General features: G+C 30.8%; 3 protein-coding genes across 3 annotated transcripts; 1 reads left to right on the forward strand and 2 right to left on the reverse strand.

Annotated features, from left to right (window-relative positions):
• The first annotated feature begins 455 nt into the window (after positions 1-455).
• On the forward strand, positions 456-3,353 carry LOC150023074 (uncharacterized). The gene is made up of 5 exons (XM_090297700.1): positions 456-1,128; positions 1,260-1,636; positions 2,090-2,280; positions 2,777-2,898; positions 3,076-3,353. The coding sequence occupies exons 1-5, from the start codon at positions 456-458 to the stop codon at positions 3,351-3,353; spliced, it is 1,641 nt and encodes a 546-aa protein (XP_090153826.1).
• Positions 3,354-12,198: 8,845 nt separating this feature from the next.
• Positions 12,199-16,801, reverse strand: LOC137830274 (indole-3-acetic acid-amido synthetase GH3.6). The gene is made up of 3 exons (XM_068637492.2): positions 16,378-16,801; positions 13,983-14,899; positions 12,199-12,888 (listed from the first exon to the last, which is right to left on the reverse strand). The coding sequence occupies exons 1-3, from the start codon at positions 16,722-16,724 to the stop codon at positions 12,305-12,307; spliced, it is 1,848 nt and encodes a 615-aa protein (XP_068493593.1). The 5' UTR covers positions 16,725-16,801; the 3' UTR covers positions 12,199-12,304.
• Positions 16,802-21,521: 4,720 nt separating this feature from the next.
• Positions 21,522-22,224, reverse strand: LOC137834761 (uncharacterized). Its single transcript, XM_068642940.1, has 2 exons — positions 22,009-22,224; positions 21,522-21,833 (listed from the first exon to the last, which is right to left on the reverse strand). The coding sequence occupies exons 1-2, from the start codon at positions 22,222-22,224 to the stop codon at positions 21,522-21,524; spliced, it is 528 nt and encodes a 175-aa protein (XP_068499041.1).
• Between the last annotated feature and the right edge of the window lie 247 nt (positions 22,225-22,471).

The following is a 22,471-nucleotide window of genomic DNA, read 5'->3' on the forward strand; positions in this document are numbered from 1 at the left end:
GCTTATACCCCAGTATATCAATTAGCACATCCTAATCTGGTTTGACTCTCATAAATTGGATCTGAATTGGACAATCTGGTTTCTCTCATATGTGATTATCAAGATGCTTATGTGATCATTGTTAAAAACAATTGAAACCTTAATATCTGAAATCTGAATAGCTATCTTGTCAATCTAAACAGGAAAAATAAATTTGTTCATTGCTAAATAAATAGATTCTTTTCCTCTGTTTTGCAAAAAGACCGAATCTGTGTAAAAGTTTTAAAAACTCAATTCACCCCCCTCTTGAACTTTTACACTATTAAACCCAATAATTTGTATCAAGAGTTAGGACTTGTATTTTACTCAAGTTTGTTTGCAATATGTCTATGTTTAAAGTGCTTTTTGCTAAGGGTTCGTCTATTAATAGACCTCCTATGTTTAGTGGGATGAATTATGCATTCTGGAAAATAAGAATGGAAATTTTTATGGAATCTATTGACTCGTGTATTTGGGAGGATGTGGTCCATGGACCTTATGTGCCAATGCAGGTTGTCAAAGATGAAGAAGTGGCAAAACCAAGATCTGAATGGAGTGAGAGTGAAAAGAAAAAGGCTCAATATGATCTTGTAGCCAAGAACATCATAACTTCGTCATTAACAATGGATGAATTCTTCATAATATCTCAATGCAGTTCGACTAAGGAGATGTGGGAAGTTTTGGAAGTTACTCATGAAGGCATAGAGGGTGTGAAGAGATCAAGAAAACACTCACTCATTCAAGAGTATGAACTTTTCAGGATGCAACCTGAAGAGAACATTGCTGGTGTACAAAAAAGGTTCACCCATATTGTAAATCATCTTACTGGACTGGGAAAGGTGTTTGACAAAGAAGAACTCAATATAAAGGTGCTGAAGTGCCTTGATAGAAGCTGGCAACCCAAAGTGACTGCCATATCAGAAAGTAGAGATCTGTCAAAGTTGTCCACTATTGCATTGTTTGGAAAATTGATTGAACATGAGCTAGAACTCAAAAGGCTTAAAGAACAAGAAATTGTGGAAATGAAAACTAAAGGACTGACATTGAAAGCAAGTGCACAAAATGATATCAGTGAGGAAATAGAGAATGCTGAACATGATGAAACAATAAGTGTGGTCACAAAAGATTCAGCAAATTCCTAAGGAAGAAAGGCAGGGATAGGACTCAACAGAAAAGGAGGTATCCTAAACCTAATGAATTAAATTCTTCTAACTATACTTGCTTTGGATGTGGTAAAACAGGACACATAAAGAGTGATAGTCCAAATAATCAAATAAAGGAGAAACCAACCAGCAAGAAGGTTGAAAGAAGTAAGGGGAGAAGAGCTTACATCTCTTGGGAAGATAATGAAGTGTCTTCAACAAGCAGCTCCTCAACAGGAAGTGAAGAAACAAATTTGTGCTTCATGATGAAGGATGAAGAATCAATATCTGCTTTGGTTAGTGAGTTTTCTATGGAATCTGACAACTATGATCAATTGCTTGTAGCCTTTAAAGAAACTCATGGTGAGGCAAATAGGTTGGTTGTTCTATGTTCTAAATTGCAAAATGTGAATAATGTTCTTGCACCTAAGGTAAAATCACTTGAGGAAGAACTGCATAAAGCTAAAATAGATCTTGTAAGTCTTAAATTGTCATGTTTGCATGCTTCTATAAAAACTTGTGATAACTGTAAAATGCTGGAAAAACAATTTGAGTATTTGCTGAAAATTTTGTTTAATCTCACTAAAGGAAGAGATAATCTTGAGGCTTTATTAGGGTCACAAAATTATGTTTTTAACAAAAGCGGAATTGGATATAATTCTGGAAAGACAAACAATGTTAAAAAATTATCAAATTTCTTTGTTCCTGCAAAAACAAGTTTTTCCTCCTTTCACATTGAAAAAAAAGGCATACCCTATTACTTGCTTTTATTGTATGAAATCTGGTCATACCTCTAGGACATGCATTGCTAGAAAATACCTTGTTCCTTAAAGCTTGGCCAAATGGCTTCCAAAGGAAAGGTATTAATCACTGCTAGACCCTAGACAAAAAGGGGTACCATGAGTAGTTTATTTTGTTTTGTTTTGCAGAAAAGCAACAAGAGGAATCAATGGTATTTAGACAGTGGATGTTCAAAGCATATGACTGGTGATCTATCCAAATTCACTAGCTTGAAACTCAAGGCAGAAGGACATGTCACCTATGGGGATAATAACCGTGGAAGAATTCTAGGAAGAGGAATTGTTGGAACTGGGAGTTCAACCATCATTGAGAATTTTTTGTATGTAGAAGGACTAAGACATAGTCTTCTAAGTATCATTCAACAATGTGACAAAGGGTACAAGGTAAACTTCAAGTCAAATGGATGCACAATCTCACATGGTTCCTCTGGTAAGGTTTTGTTTACTGGTAAGAGAGTGAATAACATATATCTCTGGGATATCCTGGAAACTAATTCAGTAAATGAATGTTTGTTGTCTAAGAGTGATGAGTCTTGGCTGTGGCATAGAAGGTTAGCTCACATTCACACTAATCACTTAAATAAATTGAAATCTAAGGATCTTGTTTCTGGTTTGCCTAATATAAAATTTCAAGATAATAGGCTCTGTGATGCATGTGTGAAACGTAAACATATCAGAACTTTCTTTAAATCAAAATGACATTATTTCTACTAAGAAACCCGTGGATGTTTTGCATATAGATCTGTTTGGACCATCTAGAGTTGCTAGCTTGTCTGGAAATTTTTATGCATTGGTTATTGTTGATGATTATTCTAGATATACATGGACTCTCTTTCTTGCTTACAAAAATGATGCTTATAAAGCCTTTAAGAAATTGGCAAAGGTTCTGCAAAATGAAAATGGATGTTGTGTGAAATCTATTTGTAGTGATCATGGGGGTGAGTTTCAAAATACTAAGTTTGAAAGGTTTTTGTGAAAAACATGGGATATCACATAGTTTTCAGGCCCTAAGACTCCCCAACAAAATGGTGTTGTTGAGAGGAAAAATATATCACTAGAGGAACTTGCTAGAACTATGTTAAATGAGTCTAAGCTTCCTAAGTATTTCTGGGCAGATGCAGTCAATACTGCAACTTATGTGTTAAATAAAACCTTAATTAGGCCTATCCTTAAGAAAACACCTTATGAACTATATAAGGGTAGAAAACCTAGTGTTAGTCATCTTAGGGTATTTGGATGTAAATGCTTTGTATTGAATAATGGCAAAGAGAATTTGGGAAAATTTGATGCAAAATCTGATGAAGGAATTCATATTGGCTATGCTTTGAATGGTCATGCTTATAGGGTTTTCAATAAAAGATTGCTAACAGTGGAAGAATTTGTTAATTGCTAACAGTGGATTAGGTGAGACTGGATGTAGCTCATGTGAGTAAACCAGTATAATCTTGCTTTGTTCAAATCTCTCTCAATATCTGCACTCTTTTACTATTTCGTTTGCCGATATGTCAGAAAAATAAATCTGTTCAACAAAAATTGAATCTGTTCATTCTGGGTTTACTCTCACTGTTCTTGTTTTCTGATAAGATTATCTGATTAACATCTGGACAAATAATTTTCATTCTATTGAGGCACACTTTTTTGCTTATACCCCAGTATATCAATTAGCACATCCTAATCTGGTTTGACTCTCATAAATTGGATCTGAATTGGAAAATATGGTTTCTCTCATATGTGATTATCAAGATGCTTCTGTGATCATTGTTAAAAACAATTGAAACCTTAATATCTGAAATCTGAATAACTATCTTGTCAATCTAAACAGGAAAAATAAATTTGTTCATTGCTAAATAAATAGATTATTTTCCTCTGTTTTGCAAAAAGACCGAATTTGTGTAAAAGTTTTAAAAGCTCAATTCACCCCCCTCTTGAACTTTGACACTATTAAACCCAACACTATTGACAACTTCTTCATACATTCTAATGAAATTACTGAATCATATGTTTCAGCTTGTATACATGTAGATTTCCCTTTGTAGTTTAGGAGACAAGTATGTATCTTCAAATTCTATATTTAATTTTTTTTTACTTGTTTAACCATTTGATTAAAATTTGATGACCTTGATATATTTATAGGTTCAGAAAGAGCCTTTAAGTGAGAGGAACCAACACCCAAAAGATTTATCACTTGGTCCGTTAAGATATGTAAAAGAATGGCACACATTCTTCGTGAATGGTACAAATTCCACACTCGTGCATAGAGCTAGGGAAAGAAAACAATAAATAGCGGGGTTCATGTAAAGGTCCTTACAGAAGGAGGTGAGGATGATTTCTATGTTTTGATTCAATATATATATATATATATATATATATATATATATATGAGGCAGAGTACAATTTTTCGACCTCAGATAAGAAAGTTGTATTATTTTACTGTGATTAGTTTGATCCATCAACAACACGTACACGAGTGGATTCCAAATATGGTATTATGGATATTCGAATGGATACAAGATATGTGTCTTTTGATCCTTTTATCATTGTACATAATGTTCAACAAGTATATTATGTACCATATCCAACATCATGCAGAGACAAACATGGTTGGTCTATTGCAATCAAAATGAAGCCCAGAGGTCGAATAGATTCTAATGATATAGAAGTTGAAGTTCCATACCAATTTAATGAAATGTCACATCTTAATGAAGTGATTAAAGTTGAACCGGTTTCAGGATTACAAGATTTAGTGGCTAAGCCTGAAGAAGTGGATAAAAACATTGTATCATTGTTTGAAGATCAAATAGATGAAGAAACAAATGAATGGGAAGAAGACAATGAAGAGGGAGAAAGTGAAGATGAATATGGAGATAACTTTGACATCTCTAGCTCTAGATAGACATAGGCACAATAAATTCCATTGTAGATACTTAAAATCGTGTCTTAAATAAGACAAAGGCAACTTGAACTTATTTTAAGTTGAAAGTGATTACAGAATAGGGTGTGCATTAGACATCACTAAAAGAACCATAAGAACCTAAGTATTAATATATGATATATATTGTAGGAACTAGTGTTGTATTGTTGTTCTTAACATACTCGTTATTCCATTAGTTAATCTGATAATATATTTTTGGTTTATGTTTGGTGTTGATATTTCTGCATGTTTATCTGAAATTTTCTATAAATTATATTCTACATGTTTTTCTCCCCTAATACACTTATATTACTTCATTATCATTTCATGCCACATATATAGATGTCATCAGGAGGTTGAGATCAACCATCACCTCATACCAATAAAAGAAAGGGAAAGAAACATTAGGTGATAAAATTGTTACCACGAATAAACAACCTAAATCCATCATCCACTCAACCCACTACAACTACTTCATGTTTAACTCATGGATCAATCCCATCAGTAGCAAATGCTACTGCATCCACACCATCTCCACATGTTGTTGTTGGATCCACCCCATCAATAACAAATACTACTGCATCCACACCATCTCCATTCGTCATGCCATCAATACCCGATCAATCCATCTCGTCCCTTTCTCCATATGTTGGTTCTAATGCATCAACCCCAAACCCAGATATTGCATCATCCCAATATACAAATGTCGCAGGGACGTATTCAACTTCTGCAACCAATAGAGGAGGAGGTCCTCTCAATTGGTGATCACCATCTAATTCAGCCTATTGGGGGAGAGTGTAAGAATATAATAAATTTAAATTTTATATAATTCACTATTATTGTCTTATAATTTAGACTAAATTTGTTTTCATATTTAGGTTTTATCCATAAAAAATTGCATCAAAGGCCATCACATGACTTGAATTTGTTTTTATTAGATGTTTTCTTTGGTTTGAAGGAATTACATTTGGATATTTTGAACATTTAGAAATATTATTTTATTATGCTTTTGAATATATGTCAAGGTCTCAATATTGATGAATATATGTCAAAGTTTGAATTCTTTTGAATATATCCATATCTAAAAAAAAAAAGTTTTCAATATCCCCAGGTTTGCAAAAAAAATAAAAATTACATTACATACAAATTTTTTTTATATAATTTCACTACACAGTTACATACAAAATTTTTAGTATATAATACATTAGTAATTACACACGGTTTGTATGTAACTGTCTGGTGAAATTATATACAGAAATATCAATATGTAAATCTAACAGATAATTACATACGGATTCTGAATTTGTATGTAACAATTACCTACGACAGTTTTATATACGGTTTTTTATCCGTGTGTAAGTATGTTTTACACACGAATTTTGTCTCTTACATACAAATTAGTGTTGTATGTGTTGGCTTCAATAATGTCAAAGTTCAAGAGGAAGGGGGGGGGGGGGGGGGGAATTGAGCTTTTAAAACTTTTGCACAGATTTGAATTTATCACAGGAAAGAGACAAATAAATCGATTTATTTAACAATGAACAAATTTATTTTTATACTACTTATGTATTAAGACATTTATATCAATTAAGTGATTTTTTATTTTAAGCAGATTGATTCTCAAGCTACACTCACATTGATTAGAGAGGAACAAAGAAAAACAAAATTAGTGAACTTCAACTTTTAAAGCAAGTGATAAACGTTCAATTACAAGCTTAAAAATTAATTGGGTAAACTTCCACAAATCAAACAATTCCAGTTGTAATCAACAGTTCATACACCTTTTAAAAAGAATCAAACAGATTTTCCAGAAATCAAGAACAGAACGAACAAGCCCAGAAAGAACAGATTTATTCTTAATTGAACAGATTCAATTTCTGACAGATTAACAAATAAAACAGTAAAAGAGTGCAGGGATGAAGAGAAATTGAACACACGGCGATTATACTGGTTCACTCAAATGAGCTACATCCAGTCTCACCTAATTCAAGGTGAAATCCACTAACCAAACAAATCAAAACACTTACACAACCACTGTTCTTGAACCCTACAAGAACTTGGCACACTTTGGTGAAAAACACTATTCCAACACACACAACTCTTCAAGAAACCCTATCAAGAAGAATTTTACAAACACACTTTACAAGTAATTGAGATATGAAACGAATACACCTGATAGAGAATGTAGAAATTTGCCTTAGACCAGTAGAACAGATTGCTCACACAGTGACAACACCTCTAGCCAAGCCTTAGAACCAACCAAGAACAAGCACACTTTGTAATTTGAAAATCTTTCAAGAACCTGTGCCAATTCTTTGAAATCTCTTTTCTCTCAGTTGTAAAAAACCAGTTTTCTCAACTATCTCAACAACATTTTAAAGCTAGAACAAACTCTCTTTTTATAGGAAACATTTTATAAAAAACTTTCAAAAAAAAGTTAAAGCTGTTACAAAAAGAACGGATTGAAAATAAAATGAACATGTTTGTTTTTTAGAGCAATGAGAGATTTGTTAGATGTAGAAGACTTAGTCAAACCCCCTGGTGCAAAGATAAAGTTGTGATAGAGATCAAATAAGAGAGGATTTTACTAATGGAGGAAGAGATCATTCACCCAAACATTTGAAGTTCTTCCTTCTAGTCTTCTAAAAAATTAAAGAAGAATTTAAATAAAGAGAGGACCAAGCCTAAAGCCAAAAGAAGACTACAAGCTTTCAAGAGTGGGCTTTAATTAATATCTCTCTTTATAGTTTCTTTTGTATAAATTTGTAAATAATATAGAATAGTGTTTAGGTAGGTGCTAAGAGGGAAACCTAAAGATACCTCTTGTGTAAAGCATCTTTAGATATTAGCTTTAGAAAAATCTAGAAAGGTACCCCTTCCTTCTCCACTTTAGGCGCTAAAAGTGGAAGAGTTGCAAGGTAACCTTGGTTAGCTTCCTTTGTAAGCTTCTTGTACACTCATGACCGGTCCTTCTCCTATAAAAGGAGGGTTTGAGTCTTTCTAATACAAATTTGATATTTTGAGTAAAGAAATTCTCTCAAATTGGTGAGTGATTGAGAGACTTGTGTCTTCTCCTCTTCTAGTCTCATCTTGAGTGCATCTTGGAACCTCAAGTGGCGGCATCTACACTCATCTTGGAGCCTTACATCCTTCAAGTGGCGTGATCATCTCCAAGAACTCCAACCACATAAGTTCCCTATTTCATTTCATCTTTTTCATCAATTTTCCTTTCATTCCAAATTACCCATTTTTGTTCTACTTGTTTGTTTTCACTTTCAATCGGTGCAATCTCTTCCTTATGATGTCCTCTTTCTTTTGCTGCACTTATATTCAATTTTAATTGGTGCAAATTGGTTGTTCTTGTTGTTTTTGTCACGTCCTCCATGGGTATAATTGTTATATGTTGTGTTCTTGAGTTTCTATGCATGGGTTTGTTGTTCAAAATGGGTTTCTACGTGAGTTTGGCTTGGTTACTTGTGTTTTGGTGAGTTCTTGAATGTTAAGAACATTGATCCAATTCTTAAAAAGTGCCTAATCATATTCCAACTCAAGTTGAATCCATAACATGTCCTTAGAATATATCTCTATCATGTTATTGAAATCATATCAAGTTGTGAAAAACCTTTTAAGAAAACGTGGCACCAGACTAAAAAGAATCTATTCATTTACAAAAGAATAGATTCATTTTCAAAACGATAACAAGAACTTTTTAACAAGTGAAACACAGTCGTTTTGATGGAATGAAGACTTGGTCAAGATACTTTATGCATAAAACATGATTTTCAAAAAGAACTTAATCAAGGCATCAGTTTAAGAAAAGAATCTATTCATTTAGAGGAGAACAAATTTATTTTCTATGCAGTAAATGATATTTTTATAAAACACGTGAAAAACACTTTCATAAGACTTGTGCTTGCTCTTATCACATGGTTAGGGGTTAAGAGGTGTGTTACTCAGCAAAAAGCCTACTTTAAACAACCTCTAATCTATACCTAAGACATCCTTAAAGCAAATACAAACACTAAGGAAAAATACACATTTTGCTTTATCAAACACTTTGTCTTGAAGGGACAACATCCATCTTCAACAGTATGTAATACCAATTTTTCTTGTAGTGAAGAATGAAATTGGTTTCATAAGTCAATGTGAGTTGGAAAGGTCTTTGTAGATGTCAGAATTTTAGATAATTAATGTTTCTCAATCCTCTAACATAATTAAGTCATGGTGGAGAAGATTCATTATGGTGATGTTTTAGTTCTTATGCCAATGAACTTGTTTCCTGATCTAGACATCTTCTTAGACAAATTTCCAACCACTCAATATTTTTCTATTTATGTTATTACATTGAGATGAAAATACATATTTTATATCTTCACTAATATAAGTTTATCGTTGATTTGTAAGGAAAACATTAAGACAAATTCCTCCACAAAAGAACAAATTTTCATTTATCGACGATCCCATAATATTAGTGATATTATGATCATGGGTATAAATCTCATGAAGTTGTCATGGGACACAATAAATAATAACATCCCATGGTATATACACATGTAATGTGTTAAAAATTATAATAGACAACCAATAGTTAAATATAACAATTGTTCAATTATATATGTTCAATTATAAATGATGTAACTTCATTTATACAATGGAATGTCATAAATAATATTCATAAAAAATAATAATAATAATAATAATAATAATAATAATAATAATAATAATAATCCTAACTAATAGGTATACATATTATTAATATTATAAAATTAATATAATAATATAAATAATATTATTAGTATTATATTAATAATATTAATGTTGTAATATTTTTTTTTCAATTTAAACATTATTAATAACTACTTACTATTTAACTAGATGATCACAATGATATGTAATTTTTCTTATTAAACAAAAAAGTGCTCATCATATTTCAAAGACTTAGTAAATTGTTAGTAAAAACTGATTTTTTTTCTCAAATTTGTTGCATTAAATTTATATGCATCTCTCCTAACATGTGCTTATTATAAAAAAAAATGACTTAACGATTTTCACATAAAAGAAAAAATATTTATAGTTTATTTTATGATAAATTAGATTGCAAATTGGTTTGAGAAGCTGTTCCATTTATTTATTAAGATTTTCAGTGATTGAATGTAAGAAATTTTCTTGAATCATTTTGCTTTTCCACTTAAAATGTACCATCAACCCAAAAGAACATAGCTGGAAACCATATTAAGAGGACAAGAATTGGATGTCAAACTAAATTGATCATTTCCCCATTTTTTCTCCTTAAAGGGAAAGAAATAGAAAATAAAGAAAGAAAAAGAGGTGAGAAATAAGTGAAAGGAGAGGTTGGTTGATAAAAACTTCGAGTGAAAAGAATTCTTTGATTTATATTAATAATTTTATTAATTAATTAATACTAATAATACTTTTAATTATTTATTTATTATTATTATTATAATAATAATAATAATCAAACGACAAAAAAAAAAAATACAATCCTAATATAGATAAGTCATTTCTGATATATAGATGTTAATAGTGTGGTGAACATTTATTTCTCTTTCATCTTTAACATCATGATTATACAAAAAGCTCTACTCGCATCCCCCATATATATCCTCATACATCTTCAGTGCAAACAAACCTTAAGTAAACCAATATTCTTATATGCACTGAACTTTGCCATCAGACTGTGATAGTACATTCCCAGCACTAAGTAAGCAATAGCAGGTTTGTCTAACTGTACTCTCTGCCTTTTCAATAATAAAAGAAAATTTAGAATATCTATAAGTATACTCACCCAAAAGAAAAATTGGGCTAATTAATAATTTTGTATCAAGAACTTAAATTATATACTTTATTTACAGATCGAGCTAAATCTCAAAGTAGAAATTTTTGCCAAGTCTGTCTCAAAAATAAGATTGATGGTATATTGACACCATATCTTACGTACATATTTGATTACTTTCTTTATTTTTTGTTTTAGGTCATAATATCCATCATGTTATTTTATTTATCTAAAAAGCAAATGCATACTACTTTTTAAAAACTATAGATAGGACTTAAGATAATGACGAGTTGCTTTCAAAAAATACTGTTTTGGACAGAGACGCATGCAAATAAAAATTTGGTGCATGCATGATGCCTGATATTGGGAGAATGGTGAGTGGAAAAAAAGGTGCAGACATAGAAGAAAAGAATTGACCCTACATGGAAAAACCAAATTATTGTCCTACTTCATCCATCTACATCTACTGTTACTGTGGCATGAGTCAATTCCCTGATATTTGGAAGTGAATATTTCAACTACAATTCTACTTCTTTTGTTCCTTTCTAGTTGCATCTCATTTTCTGGTTGCATCTCATCATTTTGTTACTGCATTTGAGGTTATCTGAAGTCACTACTATATATATAGTTTTTTTGGTTGCTTTGTTTAAAGACACGCACAGAAAATGCGAAATGACCAAAGCTACCTAAAATAGCTTTGCCCTGAGAGTGAAAATTTTGAAATAAGTTTCCTTCCACTGAAGCAGAACCAAACTTATGTTAAGAATGATGATGTCAAGGGATCAGTATAGTTGTGAAATAGTTAACTAGTTTTAAACTGTTTTAAGCATCTCTTGATGTATAACTCCAACACAGAAATTGCAAGATTTCTTTTACTATAATTTTAATACTATTATTATATTTTAAATAGGATCCACAATGTGCAAAAGAAATTATTTTTTATTACTCTTTTTAATAAGTTTCATTATTTTTACTTTATTCAATTTAATTTCTTTATTAGTAAAAATATTCAATCAAATCCTTTAGTTTTTAGAAACACAATGGTACACTATTTTTCACTCAGTAAATAATAAAATCGTTTACAAAAGTAGATACTAATGATTCCAGTTTATTCATAATATTATAATTCATAATCAATAACCTTAAAAATGTTATGGTGCTACATTTTTAAAATTGATAGACTTTATTGATTTTTTATAAATAAAAAGATTAAATTGAATAAAATAAATAAATAATAGATAAAAATTAATTGATTCAATAACTTATTTTTTTATTAATTGGTACACATGTATGTTAAGTAAGTTGAGATGTTGAAAAAAAAAAGTGTGAATTGTATTAAATTTTTTTTATCAATTTTTTACAATATTGATAACGTTATTTCAGTAAATAACTTTTTTTCTTTGTCTAAAATTTTAATTTTTTTTTGTATAAAATAATAAAAATATTTTTTTATATCATTAATATATTATTTTTCTAAAAGAAAGTACTATGAGGTCCTTAAGTAAAAGATCTTAAACTAGATTAGATAAAAAGAAAGTTGAAAGAGGATACAATACATTAATGGACAATCAAGAGTTAATACAAGAAATGAACGATAAAAGCAAATTCTCCTTGACCTAATATATTACTTTATTTGAAGTCAAGGGTACATGCACCATTTCTTGTGACCAGGGACCCACTGTGGACATTTTGTACTGAAGTAACTGGAAACTGTTTTGGAGTCCAGAAGTTCAATAATGGGAGCATAATTCACACAACGAGGTGTCTTATACTGATTTATGGACGCACCCTGGCTCAGAGCAAAATCCATAAGCTTGTCAAAGGTTCCATTCTCCACAATCTTGATTTCCAATGCTCCAATGGACTCTGCTACCCTTCCTTGTCTATACACACTGTTCAGACACCCTTCAACTGCAAAGCAACACTCCTCAAAAACAGAACCAGGAATTGGGGTTTCATCATTCGTGCTAATCTCCCAGTACAGCACATAGTGTCCCGGGATAGTGGACGTGTCAGCACAGCTTGTGTATTCTGTGAGTGATGCATCGAACTCTGCAAGACGGTTTGCTCCATTCTTCACAGCATTTTGCAGCTCAACTTCATCGGTCTTGTCAGAATCAATGCTCAAAACCACATTCTTTCGGCACACGAAGTTGAATTGAGGTGCCTTGTTCTTGAATCCTGCTACACGGAGTATGTCACCAACCCGGTACCTGTAAAGTCCTGCGTGTGGATCGTGCATCATAGCATGATTGTTAGAATCTAATTAAATAAAAGAAATAGTGCATAAGCTAAATCCAAAAGTACACATGCTATGTTGTAGGAATGGTTCTTTTTGAAAGTATCACGAGAGATTCTTTATCAAGTGAAGAGTGACAGGTGTATGAGTGGAGAGAAAAATTAAAGTCGCTTATGTTCAAAGTTTCACTTTCGTGTGTTTCAAATAAGGAAAATGTTACAGGGAACTCGGGTGTCAAGAGAAAAAATAGGAGAGAAAAATAGATATAATGAATAATATATAACGTGACACGAAAGACAGAAGTAAAAATACTAATGATAGTGTGTATGATTTTGAATTGTTTATAAATAATCTTTCACTTTTCTTTTAAAACCTTTTTCATTTTCATGACAATCAACATTTTAAAGAGTAAAATGAGTTGTCAGGTGTGATTTTGTATATGAAAATTGATGGATTTTGTCTTCTTATATATAAAGTATGGGGTAGTTAGTTAATGATATCGACTTTTGCACCACCTTAGCACCATTTCAAAAAAATTCCCCTAAATAACGTACTATGTTTTTTAATTACACAATTTTGAACTGTAATTGAGAAGAAATTAACTAGAAAACCAGTCGAAATTCAGTTCACATGAAGCTAAATTCCAAACTGGATTTTTAATTTCTTTTAATTAAAAAAAGGAGGGAGGGATTTCTGAAAGAAAAAAAAAAGATACTATTTGTAAAAAAAACGCAACACAAATCAAAATTCGATACGTGTAAATCATTCTATCTATGGAAATAAAGAGAACAGCGTGCTATTTTGAAAAAAGAAAAAGAAAAAACAGTGCTATATGGATGAAAAAAATCAAATAATCTCACTCAAATAATTACTAGTATTTTACATGTGGAGGTCACAATACTAACCCTTTAAACGTCACATGGCACATGTTATTCACATTAACCTACTTCACCAAATTCTTTTAAAAAAAAGATGAAATTGATCTGTTATAAATATAAGAACTACTATTATATATATTTCATAAAAGTAAAATACTTAAAAATATATATTTGTAAATTTAAAGAAAATGGAACTTTACCCGCATAAGTGGTGACCACAAGCTCATATTCTTTACCCAACTCCACATCCACAAGATCAACCAAATGTTCGTGCTCAGGGTGAGAAATAGAATTGGCATGTCCCTTCGTCTTATTGAGGGGCAAGAACTCAAAGTAAGCCATTGTGGGAATGAGGGTGTAAGAAACCTCACTGGGTTCACACAAAGGGTTCAAGTTGAGGCCAAAGTAACACTCAGACGAAGCATACATGGTGCAGACAAGAGGGAGACCATTGCTGTAGTAATCCAATATCGGAATATACTGAGACATGGTTCCAGTAACAATAACATCCACATACTTGGTGTTTGGCCACACCCTAGTGATGATCCCCTTCCACGACTCCTTCTTGCACTCACCTTCTATGAAATCCGCAAGCTTGGGGTTTGGTTTGAGTGTCTTCATGATGGCCTCTCTAACAGAAGAGTCACTGATTTCAGGGTCTATGGTGCCATATCTTATGTCGTGGCACAAACTCACCCAATGCTTTTCTAGGAACTTGATGGCACGGATGAAGCCCGAGGAGAAAACAGCCCCAACACGAAGAACTTGTTCGTTTTGAGAAAGTCCACAAAGCATCTGAGAATACATGCTTTGGTAAGAGTCTAGGCAGAGAATGGACTCAATTGGACTAGTGTAGTTTGTGTAGGGATCATATCTTTGTTTAGGGTTCTTGAAATGTGAGCTTTTGTAGTAACTGGTTAAAACTGGACGAGCTAGGAGCCCCCCTGGGGTTTTGGCTTCTGATTTTACGAACAAAAAGTACATGCCCTTGCCTTTCTCTAAACCTGGAACAAATTGGTCCATCACTGGCATCAAGAGACTGTAGAGTAATGATTTCCTCTGAAGTTCATCTTCTATGGTTGGCATCAGTTTTCTCTCCCCACCAGATGTTCCAGAGCTAAATTCAATCAACAGAATAACGTTATTTCACTCTACAATGTTTTTTCCACGTTCTTTTCTTAATCTTATTTCGCACTTTTTTTAATGAGTTGCTGATAACATATGGTTAAAATAGTACGGAAAATTTAGGAAGATAGTATTATGCTAAAATTTACTCCCATATTACTATTTTTATATTGCTATAAAGATTTATAAGTTGATTATATATAAAAATAAATTATTAAAATATTATTTTAGAACATATAAGGGGAGAAAAAAACAATTATAACCGATAGATGTAGTAAATAATGAATAATGTCAGAAGAAATAAATATAACAATAAAACTAATTTGTCAGAACAATAAAGTAGTTGCCGATAGATATCTTGACACCAGTAACAAACACTCAATAATCCAGCAAATTAATATTTTTTAATTATATTTAATTTATTTTTTAATTTTAAATATTATTATATTATTATAATGAATTGTTAATTATATGTATTTTAATTTTTGAGAGTAAAAAAATCATTTCCCAATAAATTTTATGAATATATATGGTTTTGAGGGGGTCCTATATTTCGGATGACGTTGTGCTAGTCCAGCTGTATATAGTTTATATTTTGTAAAAGGACTCGAATATTTCATGTGTTTTATATAATTCGATTGTTTTTTTGTCGAGAAAAAGAAAATAGGAGTTAAAGAAGTAAGGACATAAAAAAAAAAGAAAAAAGAGAGAAAATATCATGTTTGAAATTATATGTTAAAAAAATTAAGAGAATAAGAAAATAAAATGAAATAAATATAGCCCTACCCTTATAGCTCACCTCATTTATTCTTAATTTCTCGATAAACGTGTAGACTACTTATTTCACATCACCTTTTTGGTACGTTCCTTATACACTCCTTACAATAGATTATTTTGTTCTTTTGTCTCTCACTCTTACGCTACAAAATAAAATCCAAAAAGGAAAGGAATGTAAATGGTTTTCTCTGCACCATAACTCACACCACTTCATTTTTTATCTTTAATTTAATGTGTCACTTATTTGATATTTCCCTCCCATATTTTACATCATTATTAATATCTATAATCCCTTTTCTTTGGGTCAATCTCTCAAGCCCAAAGTCTCCACTCCTAATAGTGTGAAAAAGACATTTTTCGTAAAATGAGAAAGTGGTATTATATATTAACGCAGAGTACACATACCACCCTATTTCAGGTGAGAAAAACTTATATATGTGATAAAAGTTTTTTTTTATCAGCATGTCAAATAATGAAAAAGTAGAATGAAAGTGAAATGAAACAAAAGAAAAATTAATAATTTGTATGAACATAGCATCAAAATATTTTTCAGTGCAACAAAAACACATTTTTTATTACCAGGTGTAGGTGGAGTGTGAGAGTTCAATTGTAAGAAGAACAATAAAACTAAGGGAAGAGGAGTGGAAGAAATTGAGGATGTGTATCAAGTTAAAACATAGTAATAACACTGACCTAGTGAGGAACTCAGAAATAGGTTTGGAACATAAAATTGGGGAGGTATCACCATTAGCTATACGATCAATATCTGGCTTTAAATCCTCGTATGTGACCACAGGCATGATCTTCTTGAAACTCTCTCTCTCTGTGCGCCCATCTAAGCCATGGCGTTGAAGGTACTCAGCATGTGCACTAGAGGAGAGGATCTCAGCAAGGACCCTTGTCTGAATTTCATCAGCGTTGCTAGTAACATCCTCAATGTATTCCAGTGCTTTGTTGTTGTTGTTCTTGGTGATAACAACATCATCATCAACTTTGCCATTTGGGTTGTTGCACAGGTAGTGGCTAGGAGCCTCAGGCATGGCTATAGATGATAAGATATATGTGGCAAGTGAGTGTTTGCTAAAAAGGTGTTGATGTGAGAAATGGAATTGAAGCAACAATGTAGTGGAGATCTGACTTTGGAATTTGAGCTTACCTGGGAGGAGTGGGTTGGAAAACAAGGCATAGTGAAATGACATATTTATAGGAAGCAAGGCAAGGGAATGTGGTTAGAACTTGAGAACCACTTTAGAGTAGTTGAGAGACCAATGAAGAAAAAAAAGGAAACATTACACTTGAAAATGACATATCGAGGAAGGTTCGTGCAAGTGTTGGATTAAGATTAATGTTTTGTTAACTAAATCATGAAACTAAAGTAACCATGTATACGTATTATTTATCAAAAGCTAAAGTATGTAGTCGAGTACATTAACTGTGAACGTGATACTTATAAATCGATCTTCATGTGGGGCTAGACTAACTATTACTCTTTCCTAGGCCTCTATATATCATCACGTCACATCACTTGGCACTGTATTCCTAACACTTGAGGGATACCATTAAATTTGCTAGCTAGGTAGATAGGTAGGGGGAAAGGCTAACTCTGTCTTTTGAGTTAGGCTATAGGAAGAAAGGAAAGAGGTAGAAAATGAAAGAAGGGGTAATAAATAATGTAACAGAACATGATAAACGAGATATATAAAGAAATAAATAAAAAAAATTATCAAAATAAATAAATAAATAAATAACATTTAAGATGTTTCTTAATCTGGCATCGTTTGTTTTTTTTACGATAGAAAAGAAAAATTTACTGTAAGCATTTTTATTATAAAAAACACGAAAATTAAGACATTTTGTATGTTCAGAACTTTCTTTACAAAATGCGAAGAAAGTTTATATATATATATATATATATATATATATATATATATATATATATTATTTAATTAATTTTAATTTATTATTTTATCCTTTATTTTAAATTTAAATTATTCTTATTTTTATTTAAATCAAAATTACAATTTAAATCTAAAAAATATAATTAAAATTATACAAAATAATTATTATATAATAACATAATTAATCACATTTTATATATAATAAGTTATAAATAAAAATAAAATAAAAATAAATATATTTTTTTAAAATAAAAAATAATTTTATATAATAGTTATCTTAATTACAAAAGAGTAAAAATAAAAATAATAATTTTATTTAATATAAAAATAAGTTTTTATCAAATATTTATAATTATAAATATTTAAATAATATTTTAATTAAAAATGATTATAATTTATAAATAAATAAATTAAATTAATTATTTAACAATTTTAAAATATAAGGATAAATTAAATTTACATTTTTATCAATTAAAAATAATATAATTTCAATCACACCCATCACATCATTCACAAATTTTCATAAATTTTCTCAACACTTTCCACTTTATTTACCTTAATCCAAACACCTTAACTTTCTTTACACTTTTCCTTCAAATCATCTCAAATTCACTCTCTCATTTCCATTTTCTAATCCAAACAAAGCATAGGTAACAATCAAAAGCGGCAAACATAATTGAGAAGATATGAGTAAATGTTTGTGCACTGTGCTTTTTGTAGCTGCATAAATGAAAACAAATGGAATTAAAAATATGATTTGTAAAAAATATAAGTTACAATGTAGATTCATTCTTCAAAATTATAAACAATTTCACAAAATTTTATCTGTGTTTGCATTCAGATGATTATTGTTTATCTGGATAAATTTGTAATGATCTATTCAATGATTTGTGTTGATTTGGAGCAAGTAAAGATGAATAAATTTAAAAACATCATCTCCGCATATGTGTCAAGAAGTTAGTAGAAAGTTATGTAGATTCATAATAATTTACATTATTGTCCTTCCTTTTTAGTAAGCAAAGTCGTGTATTGGTGATATGTGATGATGGCTTTGGTGTTGTTGTGGTGATCGTTTGAGGTAAGAGTTGGAAGAGGTAATAAATTACGAGGAGTTTAAACCGATTATGTAACACAAAATCCAAAGGTAATCAATTATGCAAGACAGTGTGACAAATAAAAATGATTATGCATGTTATTTGAAGGGATAATTGATTTTTTTTATTGACAAAGAATAATTAAAAATAATTGATGTTGCCTTAAGGATAATCAAGTTTAATTTTGAGGGATAATCAATGTTGGTTTAAGCATAATCTATGTAATGTGCAATTTTTTTTAGGGATAATCGATGTTGGTATCAGGATAATTGATTTTATGTGTAATTTTGAGTGATAAGCGATTATCACATTCCATAGTTCATTTTTATTGATTTGTGTTTATTTAAGATATTAAACAATTTAAGAAATTTTAATTATTTTAGATTTTTATTAAATAAGACATTAAATAATTTAGGATTTATATTTATTTAAGATTTTGAATATTTTAAGAATTTTACACTAAAAAAATGGTTTTAACGGGAGTTTATTTTTACATTATCCAGAGTTAAAACCTTTATTAAGTCATTTACCCAGGATTGCGGTTTCCCTCGCTAAACCATCCCTGGGGAACCAGTTTTTTTAAAACCTCGGGAAAATTCTTTCAGAACCCTTGTTAAATAACATGGGTTTAAGAACCTCTGTAAAATATCATGGATTTCAAACCCTCCGTGAAATACCATGAATTTCAAAATTTCCATAAAATGACTTGTCATCTGAAATAACCTTCAACCCCATTTTCCACCATCTCTAACGATTCTCCTGAATTCTCTCTTCCACCCTCAGTGGTTGCCGCCGACAGTCCTAGTAAGGAATCACAATTCAGCCATACTTATGTCTATTATATCCAAGGAAAAGAAACACTATAAATAAGACATTACCTTCTTCTTACTCCAATATTGTTTCTTCCATCACCTTACTGCCCCAACTAGGGAACTGGTGTTTATAACTGCTTTATATATCTTAAATAATGGCATTATTTTTCAAACGTAAGCTTCAAAGCCCATGTGTGTTCTTGGCTACGAGAGCTTCAAAGATTGCAAGAATATATTGAGAGGAAAATTAACTTTATCACTTCTCACTTTCTTAGTGAATTGAATATTGGATGCATTTTAAAATAAAGGCCTTAATTTAAAATATTTCAAAATGATGAGAATTAAATATTAACAATTATATTTAAAACTAAAACTGTAAAAAAAATATATGTACATCAAAAGCTAAAACAAAATAAGTTAGGTTTTTTTAAACATAAACTCGTAACAAAAAAAGAATAGGAATTATATAAACCAACTATCATCAATCGTAATAAATATGCAAATATTGTTGAAATACCTATTATCCAAAATTAATTGTTGAAATACTTATTATCCAAGGTTATTTTGCTGATATTTTAAAATAAATTTTAGAAACTTTAGAAAACTTATTTGTAATGTAAAGTTACACTTTCAAAATTTTAGAGAATTTAGTTATAAAATATATTAAAACTATATAGGTTTTAATTATTTATTTATAAATAGATTTAATTATATTTATTTATTGAAATTTGAACCATCTGTAGTGTTTTATTGAGGTTCTTCCATAAATATTTGGAATTTAACGAAGGTTAAAAATATCTTTCGTTATTTTGCTAATGTTTTAGAATAAACCTTTGGATTTAACGAAGGTTAAAAAAACTCAGTTATTTTGTTGATGTTTTAGAATTAATCTTTGAAATTTAACGAATGTTAAAAAAATCTCCATTATTTTGTTGAGGTTTTAAATAAACCTTTGAAATTTAACGAAGGTTAAAAAAATCTCCGTTATTTTGTTGAAGTTTTAAATAAACCTTTGGAATTTAACGAAAGTTAAAAAAACCTTTGTTGTTTTGCTGATGTTTTAGAATAACCTTTGAAACTTAACGAAGGTTAAAAAAACCTCCATTAATTAAATTAATTCTCAATGTTATATTAACTCCCGTTAAATAATCTCCGTTAAAATCTTTTTTTCTTGTAGTGTTATATATTTGAGATTTTTATTTAAATAAGACATTAAATAATTTAGGACATGTATATATTTTGGATTTTGAATATTTTAGGAATTTTACATATTTCATATTTTTGTTTAAATAAAAAAATAAATAATATGATTTGTATTTATATAGGATTTTGAATATTTTATGAATTTTATATAATTTAGACTTTTATTTAAATAAGATATTATATAATTTAAGATTTGTATTTATTTTGAATTTTGAATATTTTAGAAATTTTAAGTTTTTATTTAAATAGGACATCAATTAATTTTTCTTAAAATTATAAATATGTTCCGATAATTTCACATTTTTTTTATCAACAAGAAAGAATAGATAAATATGAACCACTTCAGGGGTGGTTTAACCCTTATACAAATCGAAAAAGAAAAATACTTAGACTCCCCCTAACTATGCTAAAATCTCCTACCGACATCTTAACGAAAACCCCTGCAAACACCTAAAACCAACTAAAAACCCAACCAACAACCTACCACATCATTTAACCATTCTCTTACAAACCAAAGGATCGAGGCACCAGTTAGAATAAAAGAAAACAATTGAAGGTGCCTTGGACGTAACCCAAGACCAAACCTTTAACTGAACAAGAGTGAACAATTCTAAAACATCAACCACACCACCTTTAAAAATGACATTATTTCTGTGTTTCTAAATATCACTTACTACAGTAATCCAAATCGCTCCCCAAACTTCATTCACAAATTCACGTGCACTACTCAACAAAAATTGCAAATAATGGCTGATTGAATCATTATGAACCATAGACGCCATGCCAAGCCAAGCAAAACATTGGCTCCAAACGAGCCAAGCTATTCTGTACTAAAAGAATAGATGCCAACTAGACTCCTCTTGCTTCCCACACAGACTACATGAAAGACTTTCAACCTCAACCCCACGCTTTTCCAAATTGACCCTAGTAGCAATCTTATTTGACATTGCCCTCCAAGTAGTGACATGGGCTGAAGGTAGTGCTTTACACCTCCAAAACTTATCGTACACAATTCTATTTTCCCCTTCAATCTCCCTTCTTAAAGATACATAAGCTGATTTAACTGAATACGCTAAAAACTCTACATCCTTCCAAATCCAACTATCTTCCTTTTTCAAGTCAAGCCTCAACCCTTGAAGTTCCTGTAGAAATTGACTCTCCAAAATATTTTCCCATTAAAAAAATACTCCTTCTCCAAGCTAAACACCACTCCCAAACGTCGTTACTCCAACCCCCAAACTCTGTCAACTTAGAGACTTTGGAAATGCTCGAGGAAAACAACCTCGGGAAAACGCACTTCAAAGAACCACAACCCACCCAAATATCCTCCCAAAAGCAAATTCCCTTACCATTACCAATCCTCCAAAAGAAATCATCCTCAAAGTTTTGTTCCCAAACCTCCTTCAAATCATTCCACCAAATGGAATCCTTACCAAATTTCCCACCCTCTCTCAAACTTTTCCAACCACCATATTTAGAAACAAGTATCTCCTTCCACAACCCGCCCTTATCCATCACAGACGCCATATCCATTTTCCTAGTAACACCATATTAAAAGCCCTTAAATCAAGGATTCCAAGACCACCAGCCTCTTGTAACTCACAAACCTTTTTCCAAGATGCCTAGGCAATCTTCCTCCCTTCCGACCCCAACCCCCATAGAAAGTTCCTTTGGATTCTCACTATCTTGTTTACCACTTTAGAAGGCATTTTGAATAAATACGTATAGAATAACAGGATAGAAGAAAGTACAAACTTAATCAGAGAGATCCTCCCAGCCA

This window comes from Phaseolus vulgaris, chromosome 11 (genome assembly GCF_051622355.1).
Source record: "Phaseolus vulgaris cultivar YP4 chromosome 11, ASM5162235v1, whole genome shotgun sequence".
Lineage (NCBI taxonomy): Eukaryota > Viridiplantae > Streptophyta > Magnoliopsida > Fabales > Fabaceae > Phaseolus > Phaseolus vulgaris.